This window comes from Genypterus blacodes, unplaced genomic scaffold (assembly GCF_046128005.1).
Source record: "Genypterus blacodes isolate CSIRO-AG114 ecotype Tasmania unplaced genomic scaffold, CSIRO-AGI_Gbla_v1 ptg000064l_1, whole genome shotgun sequence".
Lineage (NCBI taxonomy): Eukaryota > Metazoa > Chordata > Actinopteri > Ophidiiformes > Ophidiidae > Genypterus > Genypterus blacodes.
The window spans coordinates 1,018,766-1,045,267 of NW_027466876.1; the positions used below are offsets into that span (position 1 = coordinate 1,018,766).

The 26,502-nt window shown below is 42.4% G+C and overlaps 1 protein-coding gene across 1 annotated transcript; it reads right to left on the reverse strand.

Moving 5' to 3' along the window:
* On the reverse strand, positions 1-25,880 carry cd109 (CD109 molecule). Its single transcript, XM_076154910.1, has 35 exons — positions 25,802-25,880; positions 23,576-23,645; positions 14,798-14,902; positions 14,525-14,691; positions 14,365-14,393; positions 13,808-14,056; positions 13,567-13,692; positions 13,255-13,294; positions 12,557-12,635; positions 12,065-12,158; positions 11,803-11,947; positions 11,468-11,577; positions 10,642-10,839; positions 10,220-10,318; positions 9,582-9,644; positions 9,108-9,284; positions 8,817-8,969; positions 8,466-8,537; positions 8,212-8,266; positions 8,023-8,122; positions 7,316-7,433; positions 7,029-7,142; positions 5,946-6,164; positions 5,208-5,349; positions 4,218-4,394; positions 3,894-3,975; positions 3,545-3,773; positions 3,184-3,355; positions 2,890-3,080; positions 1,757-1,912; positions 1,537-1,602; positions 992-1,128; positions 747-903; positions 523-625; positions 1-188 (listed from the first exon to the last, which is right to left on the reverse strand). Exons 1-35 carry the CDS (start codon positions 25,878-25,880, stop codon positions 1-3), a joined length of 4,461 nt encoding a protein of 1,486 aa, XP_076011025.1.
* Positions 25,881-26,502: the final 622 nt, after the last annotated feature.

Here is a 26,502-nt window from a genome sequence, read left to right on the forward strand (position 1 = left end):
TTAAATGAGGAGGCGGAGGAGCAGAAGGAACAGTGAAAGGCCCAGCAGGGGGCAGCTGCTGGTTTGAGTTGCACCACTTGCCATGGGCTTCTCTCCCGCTTTGCAGCCCTGGCAGTCCTCGCCACAGAAGGCGCAGGGGGACATTTGCTTCCTCGTCTCTGATGTGTACGTCATCTCTGTCCTTCGACCTGGGAGCGCAGGGGGATGCAAAGGTCAGGGGTTAAAGATTGAGCATCACAAACAAACAATTCTTTGCCTTTTCTTTACCCATCTGTACACAAAGAGGCTCTGTGTAGCAGCAATAGTCGCCGCCGCAGCAGCTTTGCAGTAGTGATAATAGATGTTCTGACACTGGTAGTAGCAATACTAGCTATATATAGTAGCAGTATCATCATTTAAGCTTGTAATGCATCCATCAATTATACACCCGTAGCTGTTGAACAATTCTATTTGACTTTACAAGACGTATACATGTTCTTCATTATAGCATGAATGCATTATAAATAAGAGACTTATTCTTACGTGGTTCATAGTAATCGTAAATGACACAAATCCCATCCTGGACATTGGCCACCAGATACTCCAGGACCATAGGGATATCGAAGCACACGTTACCTGTGGTCACCTGCAACACAAACACAGCTCACAGTTATTCAACTCCAGAGGTGAATGTGCGAGGTCAGTGAGGCCTTCCTGCCTTTCTATACCGTAAGGTTTCATACACACGCAGTCAGACTAGAGCTTACAGAGTCCAAGTACAGGATGACTTTCCCCGGTTCACACTCCACTTTCTTTAACACGTCGTTGGTCTGGAGTCCCTGCGCAGCCAGACTGAAGCCGCTCAGCAGATACACCTCCATGACGACCATGCCTGTGGCGTTCAGGCCCAGACCCTCCTCCAGCCTGCAAGGAGGCACCGCAACGGGTTAACAAATTGACAAAATCCTGCATTATTCAACAGGTAAAATAATAATAAGACAGACCGGCTCACCTGGTGCAGATGAATAGATCTGCTGAGTTCATCCCGTCATCATACACCGTGATCTCCAAAACGAAGGCTTCGTCCATGTGTGCGTCTCTTTTCCTCCTCTGCAGCCCTCCGCTCTCGATGTTGTAGAACACGTTCATCTGAGGAAAGGGGAAATCTCTCAATCCAACTCTGAAAATCAATGCTTCGAAATCTTGATGTTTGTACATCAATCACAGGGCCATTCCTCCTGCAGACTTACATTTCCTATGCTGGAACACTAAGGGAATAAGAGGGCACTCAGAGGTCACACACCAATATCCCAGTCTGGATGCTCAAAGTCTTTATTATCACATATCTGGCTGAAAAACAAACAAACCTAAACTCATTGGTGGAGGCATAATTTCACCAAAAGGGTTTCAGGCCACTAGAGGAAGTTACCAAAAATATACATTCAATCAAAACACTCATCAATGAAGCTGCATAATTAGAGACACGCCAGTAGGAGGAGCCATTTTTCCAGCATACATGCTTTAGGACCAACTTTGACAACATTTGAGACCAGGTACCTGAAAGAGGGCAAACCCTTTTCCCACTGCATTGATGGAAAGGGTAATCTCATCCTCTGGCTCGATCTGCGAGGGAAAACAACAACAGTTACTTCAAACTGACATTCAGGGTTTCTTCTGTCCAAATGCATGCAACTGCCACTTTTATTATTTTTTCTTTTGTGTGCAGTTACAGAAGAGCAAATGTACTTTTGCAGTGTGTGTGTCGTCATCAGTGTACCTCCTCCATCTGGTAAAGCAGGTAGTTGTTTTCGTCGATGTAGAAAGTTGCCACAGTGTTTGTGGGGTCGGTGTTCACTGTAATGACGAGGTCCAGGTCCTGACTTCCACCATGTGAGGCATATATGGACAAAGCCTGCAGAGCCACTATTGTGTCCTAAAGAAAGGAAGGGAGAAAGGAAGGAAGGAAGGGAGAGAGAGCGAGATGGGATCTGATCTGATGATTCTCGATTTGAGGTTTATGAATGGATGGATCTTCAGTTTGTGAGTCTTTGGACTTTCTGGGATCCAAATCTTTGTATGTGCTTATACAGCATATACTGTATGTGTGTGCATTTGTGTGTTTGTGTGTGTGTGTGTAGTCAAAGCCACAGTCCCCCTCTGATGAGCCACACACCACATTTTCCTTTTCAAATATGACAGAGAAAACGGATATGGCACTGAAGTGTTTCTCTCCAGCCCGACTGTGTGACATGAAGATGTTTGGATTTCCTCAGGATGGAGCTTTAAATCCTTTAAAATTATATGCTGGTTGAGTTGATGTCAAAACCGTAATTTTGAAGGTTTTCCTGAACATTATAGGTGGAGTTAAACTCAATGACCCAACGGTTTGATCCAACACTCAAAATCCATTTGGTCCAAACAGCTTGAAACCTGAACCTGAGTGGTTTATGGTCTCAACAAAGACCCGTCCGACTGTAAGCATGCGGCTTCATATCATATTGGGTATAGCTACCAAATTTGACATATGGGAGATGACTTCATGTGAATTAAATCAATAACATGTACTTTGAAACTAAAACCTACCCTTGAAATACTTGAAATTACTGATGATTACTTAGAAAGCTATGGAATGTTGATAACATCCACTTCAGTTCAGCTAAGGTGGATGACATGGATATGGAGACCTGGACAGTATTTGCTGGTAACATTTATATCCCTCCAATCTGTGTGACACGTGCATCTCCACCGTCAATGGAAATCTACCAAACCTAATGGCCGACCACAGATGTTCCTGTGACTATACTGACGTCTCACAAAGTCGCAGAGGATTTGAGAGTATCTGAATGGAGGCAGAGGCCACAGTAATGCGTTCTCCTCAATCTGACAACGATACCTGCTTTAAGGTCTAACCTGTGTGCTTCCGAACCCCCCTAGGTGGCTCCGTTGTTGGCTGAGCCATTTCAGGAGGCCCAGGCCCTGCGCCATGATTTGCAGTTTGTACATGGACAGCAGCACATAAGACACCATCTCGATGTCTGCCGAGCGAGGTTGCCATGACTGTGACAGACCTGCGTCTGAGGAAGTCCACATCGGCACACCATCTGCAAGCAAAGCAATGACATGACTTCTTTCCTGTTGCGGTACGGTTAATTCCAACTGAATTCATTCCATCACATCACAAAATGATTTCCTGCACCGCGGTACCTGTCATTTGTGCTCGTCCCATCAGCTCGGTCAGTGCCGAGTTGGCACTGGAGCTACCGGCAAGAGCGAGCGCGTAGGTGAGCAGACTGAGGCTGTAGCTGCTATCGATGCCCAGCGCCAGCTTGGTCTCCAGAAACCCCACAGCTGCAGACACCTCGCTGTTATAGCGGATCTGTCAGACAGGCAACACCAGCATAATTCAGTCTGTCAGTCATTCAATAACCAAAGTTGTATATTATGAAATGGTTTGTCATGGAGGTCATTTGGAGATGGACTCATGGTATCGACATCTAAAAACAGATAAGTTAGACTTCTGAACAATGTTAAAGCATCATAAGGTGGATCTGAATAACACGCTCACCCTTATGTCGTCATCTTCCAGCAGAGCCATGAGCATGTAGGCAGTGAGGGAGACAGGTGTGTCCAGGCCTCCTTGAAGCTCCGTGTGGATGACTCTGCCAGGCTCCATGGCATTCCCACCAACCTCCTGCTGTTGTACTAGCCAGTCTCCAACTTTGCTCAATACTGAGTCGTCGATGGGGATGAATGAGCGGGCCTGCAGGAAACACCGCAGTACAAAGGCAGAGAGCCTGCACAAAGGACAGACAGACACACATCTGAACTAGGTCGCACTTTACAGGGCAGTAGGAGAAGTCAGATTGTTCCCATTATGCTTCATGCATTGGAGTTATTACAATGGGATGACATACCATGTGCTCCCAGAACTGTCACTGTCTCCGAACGCACTGAAGGAACCGTCTTCTCTCTGGTAGGACAGCTCTCGCTCATAGCCTGAGTAGAGGAAATTACATTAATCTGGGTGGGTGGGTGGACGGACACACACACACACACACACACACACACACACACACACACACACACACACACACACACACACACACACACACACACACACACACACACACACACACACACACACACACACACACACACACACACACACACACACACACACACACACACACACACACACACACACACACACACACACACACACACACACACACACACACCTGATATCATGTAAGCTGTGGCTTTCTCTGTGGTTTCCCGGTCAGCCTGTCCCGTAGCACGGAGGTACATCAGGATGTAGATGTTTGGCGCAAAGTGGATCATGTTTTGCTCCCCGCAGCCAAACGGCATCCGGATGAGAGAATTCAGGCCCTTGATGGAAGAACCGAGGATGTCGCCTTTATCGCCGTGGAAAAGCAGACAAAGCAGAAAAAGCATGAACATCCCAAGAACAAAAACAAACATTTGCACATAAACTAAGCACAGTTCTCTTTTTACAGGGTGATTTCTCAGAGGGGAACCAAAAGACAAATTCAATGCAGCGGAGTAGTTCCATGCTGCGTGGAAAGTATGAGCCCCTGCACTGCATGTTGTGTTGCACGTGTTCATTGTTGAATGTCTGGAGATTGTTACATGGAAAAGTACCATATCAAATATTATCCTCCATGCTTTTGGCACATATGTGGTCCATGTTCAGCGTCTGGACCTGGAACTACACGGAAATAGTTCTTACACTCCAGAGCCTTAGGGCCTCATTTCTACCCATTTGTGCACGCACGTGTCAGTAATGGATGTTCTGAATCAATTAAGAGCACACAGTCAGAGAGAGAATTTTATATTAGTCTTGAAAATCTTATCTCAAGGAAATACGACATCTCTTTTAGGTGCTGAACAAGGAAGCTGTCTTGGCTCCAAAATCAAATGAGATGTACTTTCTGATAGGTTAGAAAATGTGGGTCATTAGACTTAATTGTAAATAAAGTTAAGGTGTAATTTTAGACTCAGAGTTGAGTTGTGAATCCTGCATAAACAAGATGAATAAGACAGCATCTTTCCACCTCAGAAACATAACCTAAGTCTACTTGTTAAACTGCTAATATGGCGTCAGGCGTGAGACTTTTAATCCTCTGCTGTTCTGTACAAACCGCCTGAGTTCCCAGGAATCAAACATGTTTCTCTGACTCAAGGTTGTTGTCAATGTGTTTACATACCGACTACAGTTACTTCAACACGCTTGCTGCCTTCAACAACATCTGCTGGGAAGGTGAACGACATCTGGCGGGAAATGCTTGACCCAGAGGTAGAAATCTCCAAGAGCTTTGTTTGGGAGAATATTTGCTCCAGTCCTTCAGGCTACACAATCAACCATGAAAAATGGACACACAAACAGAAGTGGTGAGTAATATTTCTGGGAAAGGCAGAGCTGGAAAACAAGAGCATGATTTCTTTGGTTACAACAGTTTACAGGTTATCTATACAAAAGCTTTGCATAGATGTTTGTTTCATCATTTGAGATGTTGAGCTGAACGCTCAAGATTTGATGAAACCGAGTTCTCGTCATAATAAATCTCACGTCTGAATTTGTTCTTGCAATTTCACTGCTGAATTTTCACTTTATCCTCAAAACATGCACTGCACTGCATTGTCATGTTATGCTGTTGTGCATGCTATGTAATTAACATAAATATTGGTTTTTCTACAGGAAAGTATTTCAAGACAAACAAAATTGAACCAAATTCATTTAACTTACGTATTTTCAACTTAATGCTAAGTAATGCAGATACAGGAAACTCGGGAAGAAAATAAAACCATTCTGTAAACAGACAAGATGTTGAAAACGGCTATTTGAGAAGAAACGAGGCAAAATGTCAGAAAGAGTTGGAAATTGGAGTGTTTCCCGCTTCGAAGGTATTTTCATGTAAACCTGACTGAAATCCATATTGATGCACCTTGACGAGAACGGTCCCGATGACTGTGTCAGTCGCCGCAGAAGAGATGGCTTTCACAGATAAGTGAATCTCTCCGAGGATCAGGGGTCTGATGGGAATCAGGACGGAGGCACTGCTCTGGCTCTCTACAAACAATTCACGCGCACTGGCCATAGATAGGTCCTCATTGTCAGGGAAGACAAACTCAAAGGTGTCACTCTCAGCGATAATCAGCATGACCTGACAACAAAGAGAGGAGGGGACACACACCCAGATCACATGACATCTTTAAAAGGGCAAAGAAGAGCTGAAATAAGACAAGGGTGTATGCAGTTTCCAGATAACGTACAAAATGTTTCAAAGCCTCCCGAGATCTTTCAATAAACATTAATGAGGCATGCGATGAAAGCATATTTAAGATAGCAAGAGCTTTGGTAGCTTTTGTGTCTTTAGATGGGAGCAGACATAAAAAAAAGATACTCAAACCCAGACGCCACATGAGCGTAGTGTAACTTAATGCCCAAATAAACCCCATGACCACAAAATTGTGTATTGTACAGCTGTCCCCTGAGATCTGATGCATTCTGTTGTGACATATCACACCCTCAAACTCAGACTGATTTAAAACAGGCATATCTGGTATTCAGAAGGGTCCCAGATCAATTTCGCCTAACTTTGTGTGTTCACAATGAGCTGTGTCATCCATTTAAAGGGACAGGACAACACCAAGCCAGTGTATTGTTTCTGTACCCGACACAACCTTACTGTTTGTGTCAAAAATAAAGGAAATCGCGCAATACACAATTCAGAGGAGGAGCCTTAGGTCATTTTCAAAAGTGCTGTTGGGTTAGGTTTCACCCATAAAAGTTTCAAAGACACAAACTATATATAAACAAGTCATATGAGAACGCTCGCCCGACCCCTGAGGGCTGGAGCAGGGAGAAGTTTGTAAAATAGAACAATGGTTGAATTGGCCAATGTTCCTAATATCATGCATTACCACTGGTTCAAAGAGGGACTTCACTCATCGGTAGAACCTTTTGGTGAATTCAAACCACCAGCTTCTAGATACTCAGTTTGTGTGTGTGTGTGTGTGTGGCTGACCTCCAGGCCATATGGGAGGTAGTTGTACATAACAATCTGCATAACCAGCTCCTCTCCTCGGATGATGAAGGCTGGAAGATTCAAGGACAGGAAAACATCCTGGAACACTGTGAGCTGGAAACACAGTCACATGGAAACTTTCAGTTTGCAGTCTGCAGCAGAACATATACTGCTGTCTGCAGAGGAAACACAGAGCCTACAGAAAAATTGAATGCAAAATTAAAGCAAAATTAAGGCAAGATCAGTTTGGGGGAGGATCTGTGCTCGGTGTGTCGTGGTAAACTTACCTCTGCAGGCATCTTCACAATGCCAAGGCCGAGTTTCTCAGACATGACAAAGGCGGTGGCCACCCAAGTCGTTAAGCTGTCTGGAGCGACCACAGTCAGCTCTGCTGTGGTCGAATTACTGTGGAGAGTATCAAAGGAATTGTATTTTAATGTCAAACACTATGCAAGATACAAAAACTATGTGGAGAGTGAAGCGGGTTACTGGCATAATTAGACTTCTTATATTCGGACATGTGACAAAAACTGCCCTATTGCACTATTCTTTAAATGAGAATAGTTAAATAGTTGCAATAAATTCAATGATACACGTTCAAAATTTCATAGTTTAATAGAGTAGAAACAAGATCTCCGATTTGGTCAATCAGTTCAGATGTTCTTTTCTCTTAAATTAATGACAGATCATGTTTCAAGACTTTACTTGGTTAGTTTATGTAGTTTTCTAGTATTCACTTTTCAATCTGATCTGAGAAGATTCAAAGTACATCAACTTCATTGTGATCTATACAGGTTCTACTAACTACAGGAACGATCACCTAAGCTTCACAGTTGTCTTCCCAGCGTAACAGCCAGTTCTTGGGTCTGTAACTCAGAAGATGGTGACAGATTTTTTGCTATTTTTGGAGCTCTGCTGTGGATTTAACCATTTCAAATTGCAAAAAAACAAAAACAAAACATAAAATCTCTGCAGCGATTTGCTGATCCTTCACCCTGTGTGGTAATCCATCCACAGCCAGGTCTCTGGGAAGTTCTTGCGCACATGTGGCTCCGCCTCTGGTGACCCATCTTCAGCATAGTGAACGATTTCGGCTATGGGAAGATCAGCAGCAGTTAAGTGAGCACCTCAGAGGGTGATTATGAAAGACAAGGTCTGGATCGGAGTTGAATTTAGAACTTACAATATGTGTCGGTCATGGGTAATTTAGCATCAGTCAACACCACAAGACAACACGCCTGAGCAGAAACATGGAAGACGTAAGAACACAAGTTTCAGAAGAAATGACTCAATGATTCAGGTTTCTAGCAGTAATTGATGATACTGTATTTTTCTTTTTCACAGTATATCTTTGCTATGTTTTCCCATCTTTCAGGAGTGTTGGGTACAAGAGGAGCTTCACAGTTCTGACACCTACTGCAAGGGGAAAAGGCTTACCTTGAAAATGGAGTTTTTATTTCCCATCATGTCTTCCATGAGATTCCCATAGTTTAGCATCTCCTTTAGCATCTGTCAACACACAATGACATCCTCAGAGAGTGCCACTGATACGGCTCACAAAGATGAAGAAAGGCAAAATAGGGCACATATTGTTTGAAAACCTGTTTGAATGAGCAGACAAAATAGTGTCTGCACTGATACTGGTGTGGGAGCAGCAGGTTGGGTTTCATAGGTGTACCTAGAGTATATTATGACAGGAAACTAGTGAAAACGTAAGGCGTGTGGGCCTAAAACCCTTCATATAAGCATGTATAGTGCATGTGTATAGGGCAGGGAAGTTGCTCTCACCATGTCCTCATCGATGTCGTTGCTCGAGTGTTTTGAAAGTGTGGCCTTGTCAACTGCAAGGATTCCAACTAGAGATCCAGCCTTCTCCACCGAGACCATCAGAGAGAGCATCTCACCTGGCTTGGCCATGGGCTCGCTCCAGCTCAGAGACACCTGCCAAACACAGGCCAGTCAGTCATATACTGTTATACACCATCATATCAGAGCATCACGACTGTTGCCTGTGGGTATATTTGGATGTTTTAAAATGGATACTGCAGCGTTAAGAGAGTGAGTGTTTGAAACAACTACATTGTTTCTTAAGATGTTCTTCATGGGCAGACGCAGATTATCACTGATGATTTCGCCATCTGGCTGTACGCAGTAGACAACGATGCAGGCCAGAGGAGCCCAGTCCTCATTTGTCTGTAGAGTTATAGAGCTCTGGGAAGTTTGACCATGTGCCACAATTTTGCCTCTAGACATCACCTTGACAACAAAAAAAAACACAAAGAACAAACATCAGCTATTTTTCAAAGAGGCAGATTTGATACAAGCTCTTGATCAGTGGGCTCAGGCTGGAGCAGAACCAATTTCTACGGTACAAGAGAGTCTTGGGTAACATTTGAATGCAGCTCGATGAACACAAACACCTCAGGAATGATTACGTCTCAGTTCATTAGGTTTCAGACAGAGACTGTATCAAAAAATTCAAATTTAAAAACAAATAGCTCTGAAATGCAAAATGTATCACAACAGCTTTGAGTTTCCAAATGAGTTACTTACGATGAAGTCAAACTTGTTGGCCGTGAAGGTGGTCTCGATAGACAGTGTAACGGGTGAACCAACCTGCAGAATCAGAAGAATACATGAAATTAAGTTCAATTAAGTTCAACATTCTTTTCTTTAAATCATCCGACCCATCTTCACCATTTCTGTTGTACTCTGTCTGTTCCCGTGAGACAGGCCGGTTTAAGCGACTGCACAATAGAAACTGATTATTGTCTTGTATTTTGGGTCATGTGACACTATTTGTAGGTGGAGGTACTATTCTCAGCGGGTTGAAATATAATCCTGCTCATCACAAACAAGCACCTTGCTGGTCGGAATGCTGCAGCCGAATACGACTTGGGTGGGGTGTGCACCCTGTCCTGGTTTTTTGTCTGTCCGGCCTTTAATCACACTAGTGCAAGAACAAATTAAAAACGGACACTAGAACTCCAACAATGTGACCGGGATCCAGTCACACAACTTCATCATAATAGGATAGGGTTTTATCATTTCTTAAATATTAATACTGATTGAACATAGCTGCAGGAGAGCAAAGTGCCTGGTTGTAGCTGTCTTGTGTCACTTATTTTCTTACAATTGATCACCAGAGATGATGTCAGCATTGGACCTTCCTCTTTACAATTCATGTTTACCTGAGCGCAGGGGAGCTTTTGGATCTGCAGGAAGGAGTTACTGTGGGATCGGCGGTTTCTATAGACCCACAGAGACTGCATGCTGTCGCCAACCGAAACCTAAAAAAAACAAAAAAAACAATAAATCTGTGAAGGCACCTTAATACATTTTCTTTGATGTCCTTTGGACGAATGTTAAACCCTCTTTTTGAACTTTCCAACCCCTGCAGATGAAACTTTATTCTGCCGTTGCCTACCGGACTTCAGTATAGATCTAGGACACTGAGAGTACTTGAGTATTTCCTCATTTCCTACCTTTACTAATCTAATGACATTTTTCTTGTGTATCCTATGATAGACAACCAACCAAACGCTATTCAGCACAGATCCAGGAATCAATCACGATCTGTCAACAATCCAAGATCCTTCACAGCTTTACTTACGTCAATCGTGATTGCACGAGTTTCATTCGTCGTCCAGATATTCAATGGTATGACTCCATCTGCGGGGACAAGAAACTCCATTTCTTGGTAAGGCTCCCACAGCCTATTATTATTATTTTCCTGCATCACCGACACCACAACGGTCTTTCCTTGATCCTCCAATGACAGCCGCATGTCATTATACGTGGATATTTTCAGCTGCAATATTTGAAAAACACTGTTAATCATTATTATTAATATCTTTGTTTCAATGGTTTACATAGCTTTGTGTAAATTTATAGAAAAAGATGCTTTAACAAATCAGACTCAAATGTGTGCACAGATACAAAAATGCCTTTACTATTACTATTAGTAGTAACTTAAATTAAGGCCCTGCAGGTCAAGTATAAATATATATAACTTGCCGATAGTTGTTCTATGCCAAGCAAGGAAAGAAAAAAGAAAAGAAAATTCAGCTTTTCACAACTTTGGATGGTCGCTGTTGGTCAAGAGAAACTAAATCACAACAACAAATACTTCCATGTGATATCAAAGCTTCTAGTTTCCCTGTCTGGCAACCATTGTTGCTGTTGGATGTCTCTGGGCTTTGACATCATCATCCTCCATCTCTAGGTCAAACAGATGTGTCATCATACTGTATTTGGTAACGTAATGCTTCACTGTGTGCACTTCATCGGATGCAAAAAAACAGCAGCTAATCAGAAGAGTTGAATCTAATTTTAAAATGCCATGGACATAGATCTACAACAAAACACATCACGCAGTTCTTAAGGACTATTGTAAATGTAAATACCAAACAGTCAGTCTGAAACGTTGCTTTTCTTACCTTAGCAGTGAAGTTGAGCGAGGGTATAAACGTGTTGTCATGATCTATAAAGCTCAAGTCCAAAGCTTGTTTTGCCACTGCTACACATGCTGTACTGTTGTATGTCAGACCTGAAAAATGAGCAAGTATTCACCCTGACCATAAACATACAAGATGAAATCAAACAAATAGAGGACTAAATTAAATGAAAAGTTAAAATGACTTTACACTGCAGAGGTTTACAAACTGGAAATGATATTCAATCAGCAATTGAATTTTTTTCAGCAATTTAAATAGAAGTGTGTAGACCTTAGTGCCGATATTGTGAAATACATAAAAACAAAAATCCTCATTACCTGTTTGGTCTTCAGTAACGTAAACCTCAATTTTTATATTCTTCTCCTCGTAAGCGCCTTCAGAGTGTTCTTCATAATCCCCGGGTCTGGCTTCATCGTATTGATAGTCAGGAACTTCGTACATGAAGTCTGCGGTTCCATCAATCTAGAACAAGTTTTGTTCATTATCATATCTCAATTACAATTAAATGTTACAGAAAATAAATGGAATGTAACAGTTCAATTCCAGATCACACCCGAGACACTGAACAGAATTACATACCTGCTTAGTCTCTTTATGATGTTCGGCCATTCCATTAACATAATGGGTAAACTTTATAGCCATGTGTCCTTTGACTGGCTTCCCATACTGATGCCTTGGGATGAAATACAGAATACAGCGATCGCAAATAGTCTTCAAGTAATGTATAAATATGATCATTATTATAGCAAATATATATAGCAATATATATAAATTCGGAGCTCTAATAAGTCATAGGAGCAATATTGTAGTTCCATTGGTCGCCTGATGTTTTAGAACACCTAAATGGTGTCTGACTCATAGGGATGTGTACAAGGATGAACTGTAAGAGTCAGACTGAGGATGAACACTAACTCAGGGATATTCATTATGTTGTAGCACCACATGCCATCACTCTTTACAGGGACTAGCAGAGATGTGTCATCCATGTTTGATGTTATGGCACTAGGAATATAACAACCAAATCACAGGACAATGTCTGTTTTGTTTGTTTTTAAAAGATTATGTACTCACTTAACCGTGACTGATCCGTAAAGAGTCTCACGATAAATGGCAGACGGCACGTCTATCACCACCTCAAACTTTGGCAGCACTGCAACCAAACACACAAAACATGGAGGTTATTCATAAAAAAACAAAAACAATCGTGCCACCATAACACCTCTGCTGCGTTCAATAGCACACCTGTATCATTCCATAGCACAAACCCTCCATTCCTGTATCAGATGGAGGGAGAAAGCGAATCCCTCTAGGTGCACCCAAGTCACATTTCTTAAAACACATGTCTTAATGTATTTGATTAAAACATTGCGTAGAATCCCCCCTAAACATTGCGTACGCTGAAAACAGAGAAGTGTCGTGAACGCCAAAGCCTAAAAAAGTCGCGCGCGCGCACACCTGAAGGCAATTTCCTCTTGATTACAGCCATATATGGTCAATGCAAATTAGGCAATGCGTAATGACGTGTGCAAGGTGTAAATGAGGAGAACGCTTCTGATTTTGTTGGAATAATAAAATAAATAGAAAAATTATTAATGACTGAGTGGGAGAATGTTTCTGCAGCTGTTTCTAACCCAAACCCTAACCCACACTGATGATATTCATCATCAGAAAAGGGTAAGTAGGAAGGAATGGAGTATAAATGAAGGAATGAATCAAGTGTAACAATGTTACCCCACTCAGTACAGGCAGTATAGTCAAAGCATACAAACCGTAAAAGGCCACTATGAACTGCTTCTCAGTGAGAACACCCTGAAAAGGAAACACACACACATGATTTTAAAGAATTGAATCTGATATTTTACAAAGAAACATCAACACAGTCTGTCACTGAATTGGAGGATGAGTTTAGGATTGATGGGATTTGTCACAGAATGTAAGTTGTGTGTTTGTATGGGTCTGTCATTGAAATGTGGCACAAATGCAAACAAAGTACTCCATGTAGGAACCGTAGCTCTGGTTATAGTAGCTTTCTTTCCTGAACTTTCAGTGTGTAATTGCCAATTAATGGATTACAGACTCACCTTGACTGAAGTGCAAATGGTCCAGTGGCCCAAAGGTGGGTTATCAGAGAGCTGAAACTCTTTCGACACGACGCCAAGGTCACTATCCAGAGCGAGCCACTGTCTGATCCGGTTCCCCCGCGGATCCTGCTCATACCAAGCATTGAACGATAAAGAAAGTAACCAATCATCCAAAAGCACAACATAGAATTCATTATATTCATCATCCCAAAGAGATGATGATTGATGTTGACGCACTCACCTTAATGATGATGTCGACTGGGCTCGTGTAGGGTTTCCCATCCGGGCAAATGGTCACAGCCCGGATCTTCACCCCCTGCCCGGGCAGATACTTGGCCTTGTCCGTTTGAATGAATGTGAAGAGGACCTTGTGTTTGAGGTGCAGCTCTGTTTTGTCGGAGAACACCACCTTTTCCCCCACTCGGCCACTGACCATCAGCGTGAACGGCTCCTCCATGTCTGGCTTGAGGTTGGGGTTATCCAGTGTGACCTACATCAGCCATGAGAAACATTTCATTTGGAATTTCAATGTTGTAAATCCTTTTTTTACCGATCTTCATGGTCGATTTGGCTCATTCTTCCATTTTTGTCAGTGAATTCCTTGATCAATAGACCAAACCATGCTTCTTTGCAGCTTATTAGGTGGCAAATCAAAGACAAATTCATTGCGTGAAGTTGAAAATGCAAAGTTGATGCACATGCAGAGGGATTTTATTCATTATTCTGTGTGAGAACTTTCTTGAGTGCTGTAGTCTTTCAAATACAACAAAACTATAAAGTGATTTGCGTCGTACTTACAGGTTCGAAGATCAGTGACTCGGTCAAACCTTTAGAGAGAAACAGACGTGAATTTAAAGGGACAGTGACATTTAAAACTGAACAGGTAAAGGAACATTTAATGATAAAAAGTGTTGCAAACGTTTTCAAAAACATCTCCTGTGGTTTCAGATCTACAAACCTTTTTTGACTTCAGCTGAAGTGCTGGCGAGAACGTCCTCATTGTATTTGAGCTCAATCTCCACTGTGACATCTGAGTGGCGGAGTGCAGTGAAGAGCACTGATATTGGGACTTTGGGATGAAAATATTTCGGCGTCACAAGCAGGTAGGAGGGCTGATGGGTCAAGCTGAAAAATGAACAAAAAACAATGTCATCACATATCTTTAGGAGTACATTATCAGATCTCCACACCATTTTCTTTTCCCCTTCCAATCTATCCATGTGAAATGTACCTTGCATTGTTTTTCTTGGCTGAGGTGAGAACCAGCAGGCTGAGGAATACCCACACCTTGAGCTGCTCCATCTGAACTGTCTGCTCCCCGACGGTCAGCTTCAGCCTGTGTTGGAATCATTGCAGATCGTCCCAGCTTCATACCCGTAACAAGCGACCACACCCTGATCCTCTTCAGGTCACCTGCTCAATGAGGCCAGATCGCCTTACACTGAGGATTCTCATAATGACAAAGAATACTGAACTGAATTACAGACAGAAGCACCATATTTGGCTGCATCGCCCGTTTTCACAACACTAGAAAACAGAAAACACACAAAAAATTCATTGATCTTATTGTTAAAACATAAAAAGCACATTTGAAGACTGTTTACATGACTAGAAAACTGATTTAACTCGTCCTTCAGTTGCATATGCACTATCTATTTTCTCCACGAGGACACTGTTTCCGTTAAATTGAGCAGAGTAGTCTTTGTGGAGCAGAATGTGATGGGGACAAAAGGTCAAAGTTCATTCAGTTTACTTGAGCAAAGTGTGCTCCTTATTTTATTTTTATTTTTTATTTTTATTTTAAGAGATTATTTATCAGTGATTAAAACAAAAATCATGGACCATAAATGTGTTAGGCGTAGACAAAGACGCTCTTTAGATTAACACTTGATGCAGTTCACTGGCTCCTTTAGCTCCATCAGATGTTGTTTCTATTTAAAAATGTCAAACATGAGCAGTAACATGAGAAACTATCAGTGTGTGTCAGATGGTCCGATGGTGATCTGACCCCATGTGACACCGACCTTTGAATATCAACCAACTGCTTTATTTAATGAGGTCATTTACAGTTAATTTCACATTTGTCAAAAAAGCATAACTGAGGATCTGAGCCAGAGCATAAAGAGCCAGAGACACTAATGAGTATGTTGAACTTCAAATTATAGTGTGTGCGTACGAGTGCGTGTGTGTGTGTGTGTGTGTGTGTGTGTGTTTGTGTGTGTGTGTTCGTGCGTGCGTGCGTGCGTGTGCGTGTGTCGGTTCGTTATGAAGAAACACAAGCAGGCAACTTCGTGTGGGTGAAAATGATGGTTCATGGTTCTTGTTCTCCACGAGAGGGCGCTGTTGACTGTATAATATTATACCTTTACGCCGTCTATTTCTGTCAGAAAAGGTGTTGCATCCAAGTCAAAGATGTGTTTTTAAGCGAAACTTGGTCCAATTAGTTAAATAATTATATATTTCATTTATTAATTTATATGACATATTTCCCTCCAGTTGAAGCGACACTCTAACATTTCACTTAAGATCATTTCAAAAGTGCAGATTCCCTCTGCTTCTAAAACCCATCAGCTCTGCTTCTTTAAGTTCCTCTGCTCACTTCTGACATGCAGCTCAGCGTGTGGGTGCGCACGTGTGTGTGTGTGTGTGTGTATGTATTAGGAGTGCTGGATGTGTCAGCAGCATGTTGGAATGACATGTATGAACATGTCAGAGCCACAGGCAGCTGCATGTGTCAGCTGCCTCATGGGAAATTCACTGTGTGTGTGTGTGTGTGTGTGTGTGTGTGTGTGTGTGTGTGTGAGAGAGAGAGAGAGAGAGAGAGAGAGAGAGAGAGAGAGAGAGAGAGAGAGAGAGAGAGAGAGAGACAAAGAGAGTGCCTTTGGTATATGTACAAAGTAATGAGGACTGTGTGTGTGTGTGTGTGTGTGTGTGTGTGTGCTTTCCATTGTTTTTGTTGTTTACAGAGTTAGTGTGAAGGACTCAGACAAAAATAGATCACATGACAGGCGTGGCGTCCTTATGTGCCGTTTTCAGATCTGTCAGAAACATTCACATTTTCGCAGCACATTTTGGGGATTTTTAAATTATTTCATGTGGAAAGTGAAAGACAAAGGCAATGGAAATAAAGAAAGAAAGAAAATCCCCATTATACACCAATGACAGATTTCTGCCAAATGTGATGGACAAGATGTTTTTTTGTTGCAAATTCAGAATTCTTGAAATATTTCCAAACAATGTGACTTTTGAACATTTCCAGTGAAGTTGTGCTCTTACATGAAAGAAAATAATTTGTGATTCCTGTGGAGAGTAGAAGAACGTCTGCAGTCTAGTGACAACTAGATGTAGCTGCATTACATTCTCAATGATGTTCTAAAGCAGAAGTTAGTAAACATACTGTTTGCTTATCTTCTGGGCGGAGCCTTTTACCACCAATAACTACTGCTCCAATATTAGTGTAAGACCATTGGCCTGAGCCACATATGATGGTGTAAACGCACACCATGGTCTGACAAAGGCATAAATCAGGCTAAGCTTACTCTGTATAAATCGGGACAAAACCCGGACATATAAACGCATAAATTGGTCCATTACTTATAGTTTTCACAGCAATTTGCTTTCTGATACGTGCAGAGAGTAGAGGGGTAGGAGGGATCTGAGCATGTCGGTGCGAATGGATTCGACTGTATGGTGTGACTACTGATGATCACAGCTTGGATCAATCTTCGTTTCTTAGGTCATTGTTCTGTAACTAAGCCCTCATTTCCACAAGTGGGCGGCTACAGGTGTGAACATGTGTGTCAGATACGTGTGGATGAAGATGTAAAGACTGGCCTCACTGTCACCTTTTATTGAAATGACAGATTTAGAGTGTGGTGTGTGTGTTTGTGTGCTCGGCGGAGGTTTGCGCTCTCCTATTATCAGCCACAGACACAAATTCTTCCCATGAAAAGAAAGTTATTCTCATATTTCTGGTGTTTTCTTGAAAAGTGACAGACGCCGGTCGTGCAGCCTGCGTTGTGATTAAAGGGCAGGATTAAGGACCGGTGACCTTTTGTTATCACGAATTGGTCCTCCGTGCCGTCTGGGATCAATAGACGGCTCTAGAGGCTTTCGCACATCCATCTACTCTCACAGATCAATCCCCCACAATCCTCTTCAGTCCTCAGCAGGAGCGCTCGGGGGGCTTTTAGGCTCAAATTATGAGGTGGTGGAGAGGAAATCACATATAGACTTCAGGGGCTTTCTCCTCCTTCCAAAATTCCACTTCGTATTGATGCCACTATTAGTGCGAAGACTCCAACCATCAAAGCCCGAGGATGATGAGGCTGCTGGCAAGTCAGATCGGCTATGGTAATAGAGCTGCATCTGCTGCTAGGAGGCCATTATATGTTTCTGCAGGTGTTCTACGGGGGAGTGTGTACCAAGGTGGATTGACAAGTCCTGAGCCTGGAATTGAACGCTTGTCATTGGTGTTTACAGACCTTTTGAATACACTTGCAGATGTGTAGTTTTTTCAAATCCATTCCTTTATCAAACCTCTTAAATTCTCGTACATTTAGATTCATGTATTGTTTTTAGTACATTATCAGTTCCTCAAACCACTTTCATATCTTTCATGCTTATTCAAACATTTCAAACATCTAGCACTTTGATTGATAAATTCTGAGCTTATCCTCGAACCATTGCTTTGGGATGTTCTTGGTTTTTGTTAGCAAAATGTTCAAATGTTTTATACATACATACCCTTTCTTAAGCCCCTCCTACTCTTCATTTTCAGTTTTATCGTTGTTATTTTTGTCAGTATAACAAAGCAGTGCAACGTGGTTTTGGTGGCTCATGCACTGCTGCTGAACAGGGATGGATGGATGGATGGATGGATGGATGAATGGATGAATGGATGGATGGATGGATGGATGGATGAATGGATGAATGGATGAATGGATGGATGGATGTTTAGTTTCCTGTTAGAAATGAAACATATTTGGAAGACAGACAAGCACAACTCTGGCATACCTGCAGTATCCAGGCCCTGCGGTGTGCAGTTATGGGTTTTGAGGGTTTCGCGGGTGTTGAGTGCTGATTGTCCCCCCTCGCTGCTCCTCACTGCCTCCTTATCCTCTGCTCCCCCTGCCTCCTCCTCCTCCCCTCTCCTACTCTGCTTTCCCTACTGCCTGGCTTAAACTAATCCCATTATCACTGAGGCGGCCTGACGCTGATGTGGCCTGCTAACTGACCAGCTGCTCCCGAGTCTGGACACCACGCCTACACTGCAAAAAGTATCCCCCCCAAAACAAGCCAAACATTTTCCCTCTAAGAGCCTCTGTGGCAGAATCATCTTCCCTCAGTGCGAAACAGTCAGAACATCTATTTCAGATTTGTAGTCACCAGTGGAAAATGCTGCTGACATTATTTTTCCACCAGCATTCTTGACTTTTCAGACTTTGTCCTTGATGTCCCCAAACTTTCAGTATTGATCCATAATCCAAATTTTTCTTTAGGATTCCTTAAAATGTTCAGTTTGTTCTTTATTCTTAACAACTGGTTCCAAACTTCTTCCCTACTTTCAGATTTGTATCCAACTCTTCGCTGACATCCCAGACTATCCTGAACTACTGATTGGAACTCCGGTGAGACTTTGATAACTTTGGTAATCCACATATACTAATCCAGTTTCTGCATTGGCTACATGTTTGAATCAGACTTGAGTTCAGGATGCTTTTATTGCTTTATAAAGCTCTTAATGGTCTATTTAACAGATGTGCGTTTAGTTTATGAACCCTCCAGAGCCCTCAGGTCTTCTAGTAGAGGCCCTTTAATAATCCAGAAGAAGTCAGAACAAGCAGAGAATGTCTTTTATTGATGCTTTATATTCTGGCTTTTAGTAGATTTTTTTTATTTGTCAGTTGTTATCCTTGGTATTTATTTTTTTATAATGTTTTATTTATCATTTTCTGGATTGTTTTCCTATTGAATTGAAAATTGAATGAAGATTTATGAGCATTATGATGAATTTCATTGAGTGTTTGATTCATTACAAAATCATTTATTGCTTTGTGTGTGGATGTTTTATTGTGTAAAGTACTATATAAAGAACATCTGATTGATTAATTGATTAATTGTAGTTGTGCTTTTGTCTCAGACTGAATCCAGGAGTGTCACTTCTTACAGTGTGCTCTGGCTCTGAGGTCTACCAGCCTTGACATTGCGTCTGCTGCCTGCTATCTGCTGGTCTGGACAGCATGTGGCGTGGATCCGTGTGGAAAGGCTGCGTTTGAGTTCCACAACGCAACACAATAATGCAGAGTCAGTCAGAGCGTCGCTAATCCAGCTTCCCAAACAATCAGACAGACTCCCTGCTGGGAGGAGAAAAGACAGATAAAGCCTGTGACGGCAGGTAAGACAGATAGATGCCATTTGGAGACGTTTCTTTGTGTACAAAAGCAAACGTCACTCTGCAGAAACAGATATTCCACCTTGTTTTGACCATAAACAAACATATTTACACACATTTTAGAATTTATGTTGAGTTGTTCACTGTTTGTTCATGCTGAGACCAAATGTTTAGAAAAGGCTGAGCAGTAATTCTGGTGACTAAAACCCCCAAAACGTTTGAGTCCTTCTTTGTGTGGCATTGATCCTCACTAATGCTAAACTGCTTATCTTACCACACTGCAAGACATTTTATATCTTATTAAGAGACAGAAATGTATTTAACTGTCCATCTTAATTACCCTATGATCATTTTTTTGTCCATTTTTTTGATACCATGTAAACCAAACTACGTTAAAACTGAATTGGATTTAAAAACATATAAAGTCACATTTCAAATCATTACAAATAGGAAACTTGCAATCTCTTTCATATCAGACTAACATAAAGATAAAGAAAAGAATAAGGATTTGTAGATGTGGGGGGCGTGGTGATGATGTCATCCATCCTCTGGGTTCTTCTCTAAACCAACACTGATTAATAATTTATGGATCATCCCATTATGGCACTTTACACAGTTCAAAGGCTGCACATTTGCATCCCAATTTGTTCACTCTGCTATAAAGACACGCTCAGCCTTTTTGCATCAGTATTTCTCTTAGAAATGGAATTTGGGGACAGTCTGTCCTCACATCGGCGAATAAAGAAGATTAAAGTGTGGGCATCCTGCACGCCACCCTCCTCCTCCTCCTCCTCCTCTTCCTCCTCCCCTCTCTCCTCTTTCCTTCACGCTGTAGCTCAGCCTGAGGCCTTTGATGTGTCTTGTGATGCTTGTGAAAAAGGCAGATGAACGTATAGTCATGTTACATATCGTGCACATCCACTGGTTTGATGTGAATGTAAGGCGAGCTGGTTTGACCTTTGACCCCCTGCCCCCTTTTTTTTCCACGTTTCTTTTCATTTGCCACTTACAAAGCTGCACCAAAAATAAATAAATTGTCTAATTATTGCAAACTATTGATTCAAGAGAGACATCTATGAAATAATCCATAGTGGGAGAAAATACAGAAAATTCCAAAAAGTTCTGGAAAATTAGTCTCAAAGACAACAGCGAATTTTTTGGGAAAATTGGAAAAAATCTACACGGGGATTCAATTTAGGCTTCATTTTTTTGTTTAACGGTTTGCAGAAATGTCCATATTTTTGCAACTCAAGATGTATTGTCCTCTCAAGTAAAGGAAATAAAACAAAGAAGGTAAAGTCGATGAATGACTTCAGACTCCAGACAGTTTATTTCTTATTATATATGTATTTTCCTTACAACTTCTTTCCTGAACCACATCATTTTTGGATTGCACAGCAGTAACCTACATTTTTGGAAACCTTTTCAACATGTGCTGTTGTGTACTGGAATCAGGTTGAATCTGGCAGATGTGTCACTTGTTTGGAGCGACTCTCAGTGATGGAGACGTTTCAGCGCTGATAGAGGCAGAGCTGCTTTAAATGTCACCACATTCTGCTCACTGTATCTCTCTCATTCATGCACTTGGTGGTTACACATTGATTACCAGCCTGACACGTTGCTCCTGAACTCCTTTTATTTACAGGTTTTTGCTTCTCAAGCTGTTTTTTGTCTGATAACACATTCGCACACAAACAAAAGCCGAACACAAGCGCGGCCGCTGGCTCGCCCACTTGTTTTTGTGAATCCCTCCACATCGCCAGTATCCGGGCAGATATGTACAGTCTCCCTGCCTGTCTCATTTCAATTGGCCTCCATCTGTTTTGTCTATCCATGAAAAGGTCTATTCTGATCCTCTGCTCTTTGTACAAATGGACTATAAGCGGATAGAGACCCCCTCCTCCTGAAACATTAGATTCCAAGGAGCCTGTCCTTCTCCTTCTGGGTTAATTATGCAGCGCTGGCAGAGGGATCTTAATGTTAACGAGTTTCAAAATGCCCTGTCTTCAGATTCCCTGCAGAAAGAAGCACTATGGGTGGAGGCTGGGTCTATGGGGCTCTTTATTAACCCTACAGTGACTAGCTAATGTGATTGAAGTGGAACCACCTGGCAGGGGGGACCGTACAGTCAGCTGCCACTGAAGGCCAGCGAATGGGAGGACCAGGTGCTGCGCTCCAGCCTCTTAATTGTTGCCATGTAATAGCTTGCTTCAGTGCACAGTGCGGCTTGGGGCTAGGATTAAAAAAAGCTGTTGCTGCTAGCGAGCACGCAGAAGTCCATTTTCTTGCCCCCACCAATGCACACACACACACACACACACACACACACACACAGAGAAAGCACACACTCCTTCAGTTGTAGTGAGAGAAAAAAGAGAATGAGGAAGGGGGGATTAAAGGGCGCTAGGAGAGCTGTTGTTATTTGCTCATGTTGCTGGAGGTGGACGGCCACCGTGTCCGGGGGTTTGGATACGTCTCCATCTGGGCTCGGCTTGACAAATAAAACCTGCAAGGCGTTTGAACAAAGCAGCGCATCTTCCTTTTATTACACTGATCACGTGTGCAGCAGAAGTCACTTGTCTTGCCTCATTTACGCCAACCTCGCAGGGCAACGTCCATCTTTGTTATCCGGATATGTTAGCGGGATAATGAGGTCACTTGTTGATGCAAAGCCTGTGATCGGACCTCGGTGTCTAATATAGTAATGATAATGAGTCAATACAAGGTGTGAACACAGACTGACAGAGCTCGGACCTCCACAGCCCTCCACCATGTGTGTCACACTAGAAAGTGTTTGTAAAAGTAGAATCTGAATCAAGATTCACACAATAACAAAATATATTATGAATGAAGTTCCTGCATGTAACGTGCAGCCACAATTTCATTTCAACCACATTTTTAGAATATCTTTGGATGAATTGATAAATTCAGCTGCCTGTGTGAAAATATCATGTCTCTATAGCGCCACCTAATGATGGAATCTGATTGGGGAACGACCTTTCAGCCCATAAAGTACCACTGTTTACCCACAGGTTTGCCGTAACCTCAGTTGGCCTCATGTTCTTGCTTGGGAGGAGGAGGAGACGGGGAGGAGAAGGAGGAAGAGGAGGAGGAGGAGGAGGAGAGAGTTGTTAAAATCTTCTTCATTCACTCCACAATCTTACAGACTGTTGCTTTAAGTCATTCAAAAAAAATGTATTGTTACGTTATTTTCTTCACTCTGAGTTGAGATGGAGATTTCTCCAAAAGCCAGATGTGCGTTAACTTTTTCACTTATTTGAAGAAAATAAGGCTTTTAGAACACAATAACAGATAAAATGAACAGATAAATTAAAAGGAAGAAAAAGATTAGAGAGTTTTGCAGTGTGGAGTGACGGGGTTTATCAGAAATGACTGAAACGGCCACCTGCTCAACAACACGGCATTGTGTTTGCGTGCAGATTTAGAGTCCTTTCTCTCCGCCTGGGGGTCAAAGTCTCGGCGCTGACACAGTGGCTGTAATATAATCTTCCTGTGTCTGTTGATTGAGTGTGATTATGGCCACAGATGGAGCTGTGGCACAGAGTGGGAGTGAGGAGGATCAGTGCTAAGAGGCTGAGTGTTGTGTTCGGGGACCTTTTCCTCAGCCTCCCCGCTGCACCGGCTGCCAGGTAACCATCCACAGGGCCTGACCGCCTCATCTCCACTGGGACACGGAGGCAGAGAAAGGCAGACAGCAGTCATGTCTCCACCCGGGACTGCAGCCAAGAGCACTTCTGTCACTTGGTTGGTTCAGAATATGAAAGAATTAACGATGTGTCTTATATCTCCTGTAATCCACTTCTAGAAAAAGAAAGAATTAAAGCACATGTGTCCGATTTAGAGTGACAAGATGAAGTCAGGGAAACATTTTAGATTTCTTGGAATACTGCGATGTTTACTGGACAAGTGGTCTGATCCTAATTCAAGTTACAAAAGCAAACATGCAAGTCCTGATATAATGGCACACATCTCCCTCCTTAGCAACCATAATCAACATCAAATTCTCTGTATCTGATCATATTTGCCTGCCTGTATTTACGGGTGCAGCCCTCTTTGGGTCACACCAAAGCATTTATACTGGATTGTGATGTCTAAACAACTTCTACACAAGTTTTAAAAGGTCTACATCCCAAATAAAATGCATAGATCGACAATTTCATCCACATTCTAATCATCATCTAATGTTGACATAAGCTAGTTTAGAGGAACAAATGCAATATTTACAAAACCCGGCCGAACTTAAACATTCCAGTACAGCATATTAATCAGCTTATACAGCGACGATGAGGAGGAAACCCCCCCCCAGAATGGCACGTCTGTGCCCCTAGAAACGAGCGCTCCCTTTACACCCAGCAGTCAACAGTGTCAACGCACTCCACTTCAGACTCCTGGTATGTAAAATGATAAGAAAGAAACAAAAAGGAAAGGAAAGGAAATCACTTTGTACCTTCTGATGCTGGCTCACATTCAGATTAAAAGTTTCACATTTGACTTATTAATGACATAGATTGTGCAGCCTCTGTGTGCTTTCTATTTTAAACTACAAATTCCCTCTGTACCTTTATCATATCCCACTGAGATGAGTTTAGCTGAGGTGCTGTGGAAATGTTTCCATTACTCCAAACTCCAATCTGCTGAAACTGAAAAGCACCAAAGCACTTCTGTGATGTTACACTTGATGAAATAATGAATTCATTTCCTTGTACGACACACATGGAGGCATTTAATCAAAGAACAAACCCAGGAGAGGAGGAAATGACAAAACCTGACAACAAAGGAGGAGAAACAGAACTTCAGACTCTCTCATGCCACCTTCAAGTTTTATGTCAGATCATATGTTTACAAATGGATGGATGCATTCCTAATACTCTCAGAGCTCGGTGCTCAGCTGCCCTTTGAGGAGAATGTATCTATAAAACGTCTCAGAGAGCTGTCCATCCATTTGACGGCCCTTCGGGAGAACAAAGGCTCAGCGCTAATGCAGCGCAGATGAACCGCCTGCTTTTCTGTTGAGCAAGGTGCCAAGACGTGCAGGCTTTTAATGCTGGAGCGCCCGACGCAGGCCGCCAGGGATCGTCTTCAAAGCTTAATGCAAAGTGAGTCATCCGCCGCCTGTCTCGTTATACATCCCCCCCCCCCTTTAATTCAGCCCCTTTGGTTAATTATTTGCTTTTGTATTTTAACCATCTGAGCCTTTTTTTTTAGAATGAATCAAAATTGAAAGAAAGTTCCACAACCAAACCAATGACTCATAAGGTAAAATCTTACGTAGCTGTTTAGGGCCTGTCAGCCTCAAGAGCCAAGCGAAATGTGTTGGAATTTCACGCAGCTACATGAAATTTTGGGTTTTCCGATGCTATGAGGAAATTCAGGATTTGAGGGAAATCTGGGAATCTGGTTGCATCTTAAAGTTACACTTTCCTGTGTTCGGCTGTGTCTATTTCATCTGTATTTTTCATCGGAATGGCTCTGTTGGGGGTGATTAATTCCTGGTCAGAGCTTTGAAAAGGCTTGACCCTACAAACTTTGCATTTTTTAGGATATAGGCGACATCCTGAAAGCACAGCAGCCTGGAAAAATGTGTGGCGGTTTGGGGGTTGAGCAGCCATCTGTGACCCCCCACCCCCCCCTCGCCTCCAAACGCCGATAAGTAGCAGGTCCCATATGGCCGAACGGGTTCCGCCGGGTGTCACCGTCTTGTTGCTATTTTGTTGTTGTTATTTATTTACAGAAGCAGTCAGATGAGATGTGAGAGGTGCCAGGAGCAGGAGGGGCTGACTGGAGGCTAGGTTTTTGGGGACGACTGGCATGGAAAGGCACCCAGCGGAGAGCCGGGCAGTGCCGGTCCAGCCAGTGGAACAGAGGGAGAGCGGGACGGGGCCATCTGTGGGACGGACATGGTAGACGTCCCCCCACTTGTCTGTTTTTGTCTTCAGACGGTGCCAAGATGTGATGGCACTGATGTTGCTTTTCTTCTCCACACCATGACTGGACTCATAAATAGCAAAAAAAAACTTAATTAACCTTAATATTAACATTTCAAGTCTCGTTCTGCTAAAGTCTGTTCAGAATTTCAAACATGACAAATCAACCTGTGTGAAGAATTTAGAAACAAGACAAAGGGGGAAATCCCTGCACCACAACCATGAAACTGTTGATTATAGAAAATGTATCTATCTAATTATAGCTAAAGGAAACATGCCGATGCAGTGACATTATATCACACAGTCTCTTCTACACATCCACTTCCAAGAGTCCTTTTCTCAATTCATTCTGTCTTATTCCATGATTCCGACAAGCTTATTCCTGACAACATCAAAGACTCAACAATAGAAAAACAACTCCTTGTGACGCTTTGGTTTATGAATCACAGATTGTGTCTTCAATGTGGGCCATGTAAAGTTAACTCGCTGACATTCTATCACAACATTCCCCTCCTATCACCAGACCACTACGCCGGATAAACTTCATTCATGTCTAGAAAATCGAAACATTCTCCTCCCGAAAAAACAATAAACGTC

What these genes read in the sequence shown, in the direction of transcription:
- cd109 (XM_076154910.1), bottom strand. Translation starts at nt 25,880, where the DNA reads ATGTCCGTCCCACAGATGGCCCCGTCCCGCTCTCCCTCTGTTCCACTG. An exon ending in GCCAAGAAAAACAATGCAAG is followed by an intron (nt 14,692 to 14,797) that starts GTACATTTCACA and finishes TTCATTTTTCAG; the next exon opens with CTTGACCCATCAGCCCTCCT. An exon ending in CAGTCGACATCATCATTAAG is followed by an intron (nt 13,693 to 13,807) that starts GTGAGTGCGTCA and finishes TGGTATGAGCAG; the next exon opens with GATCCGCGGGGGAACCGGAT.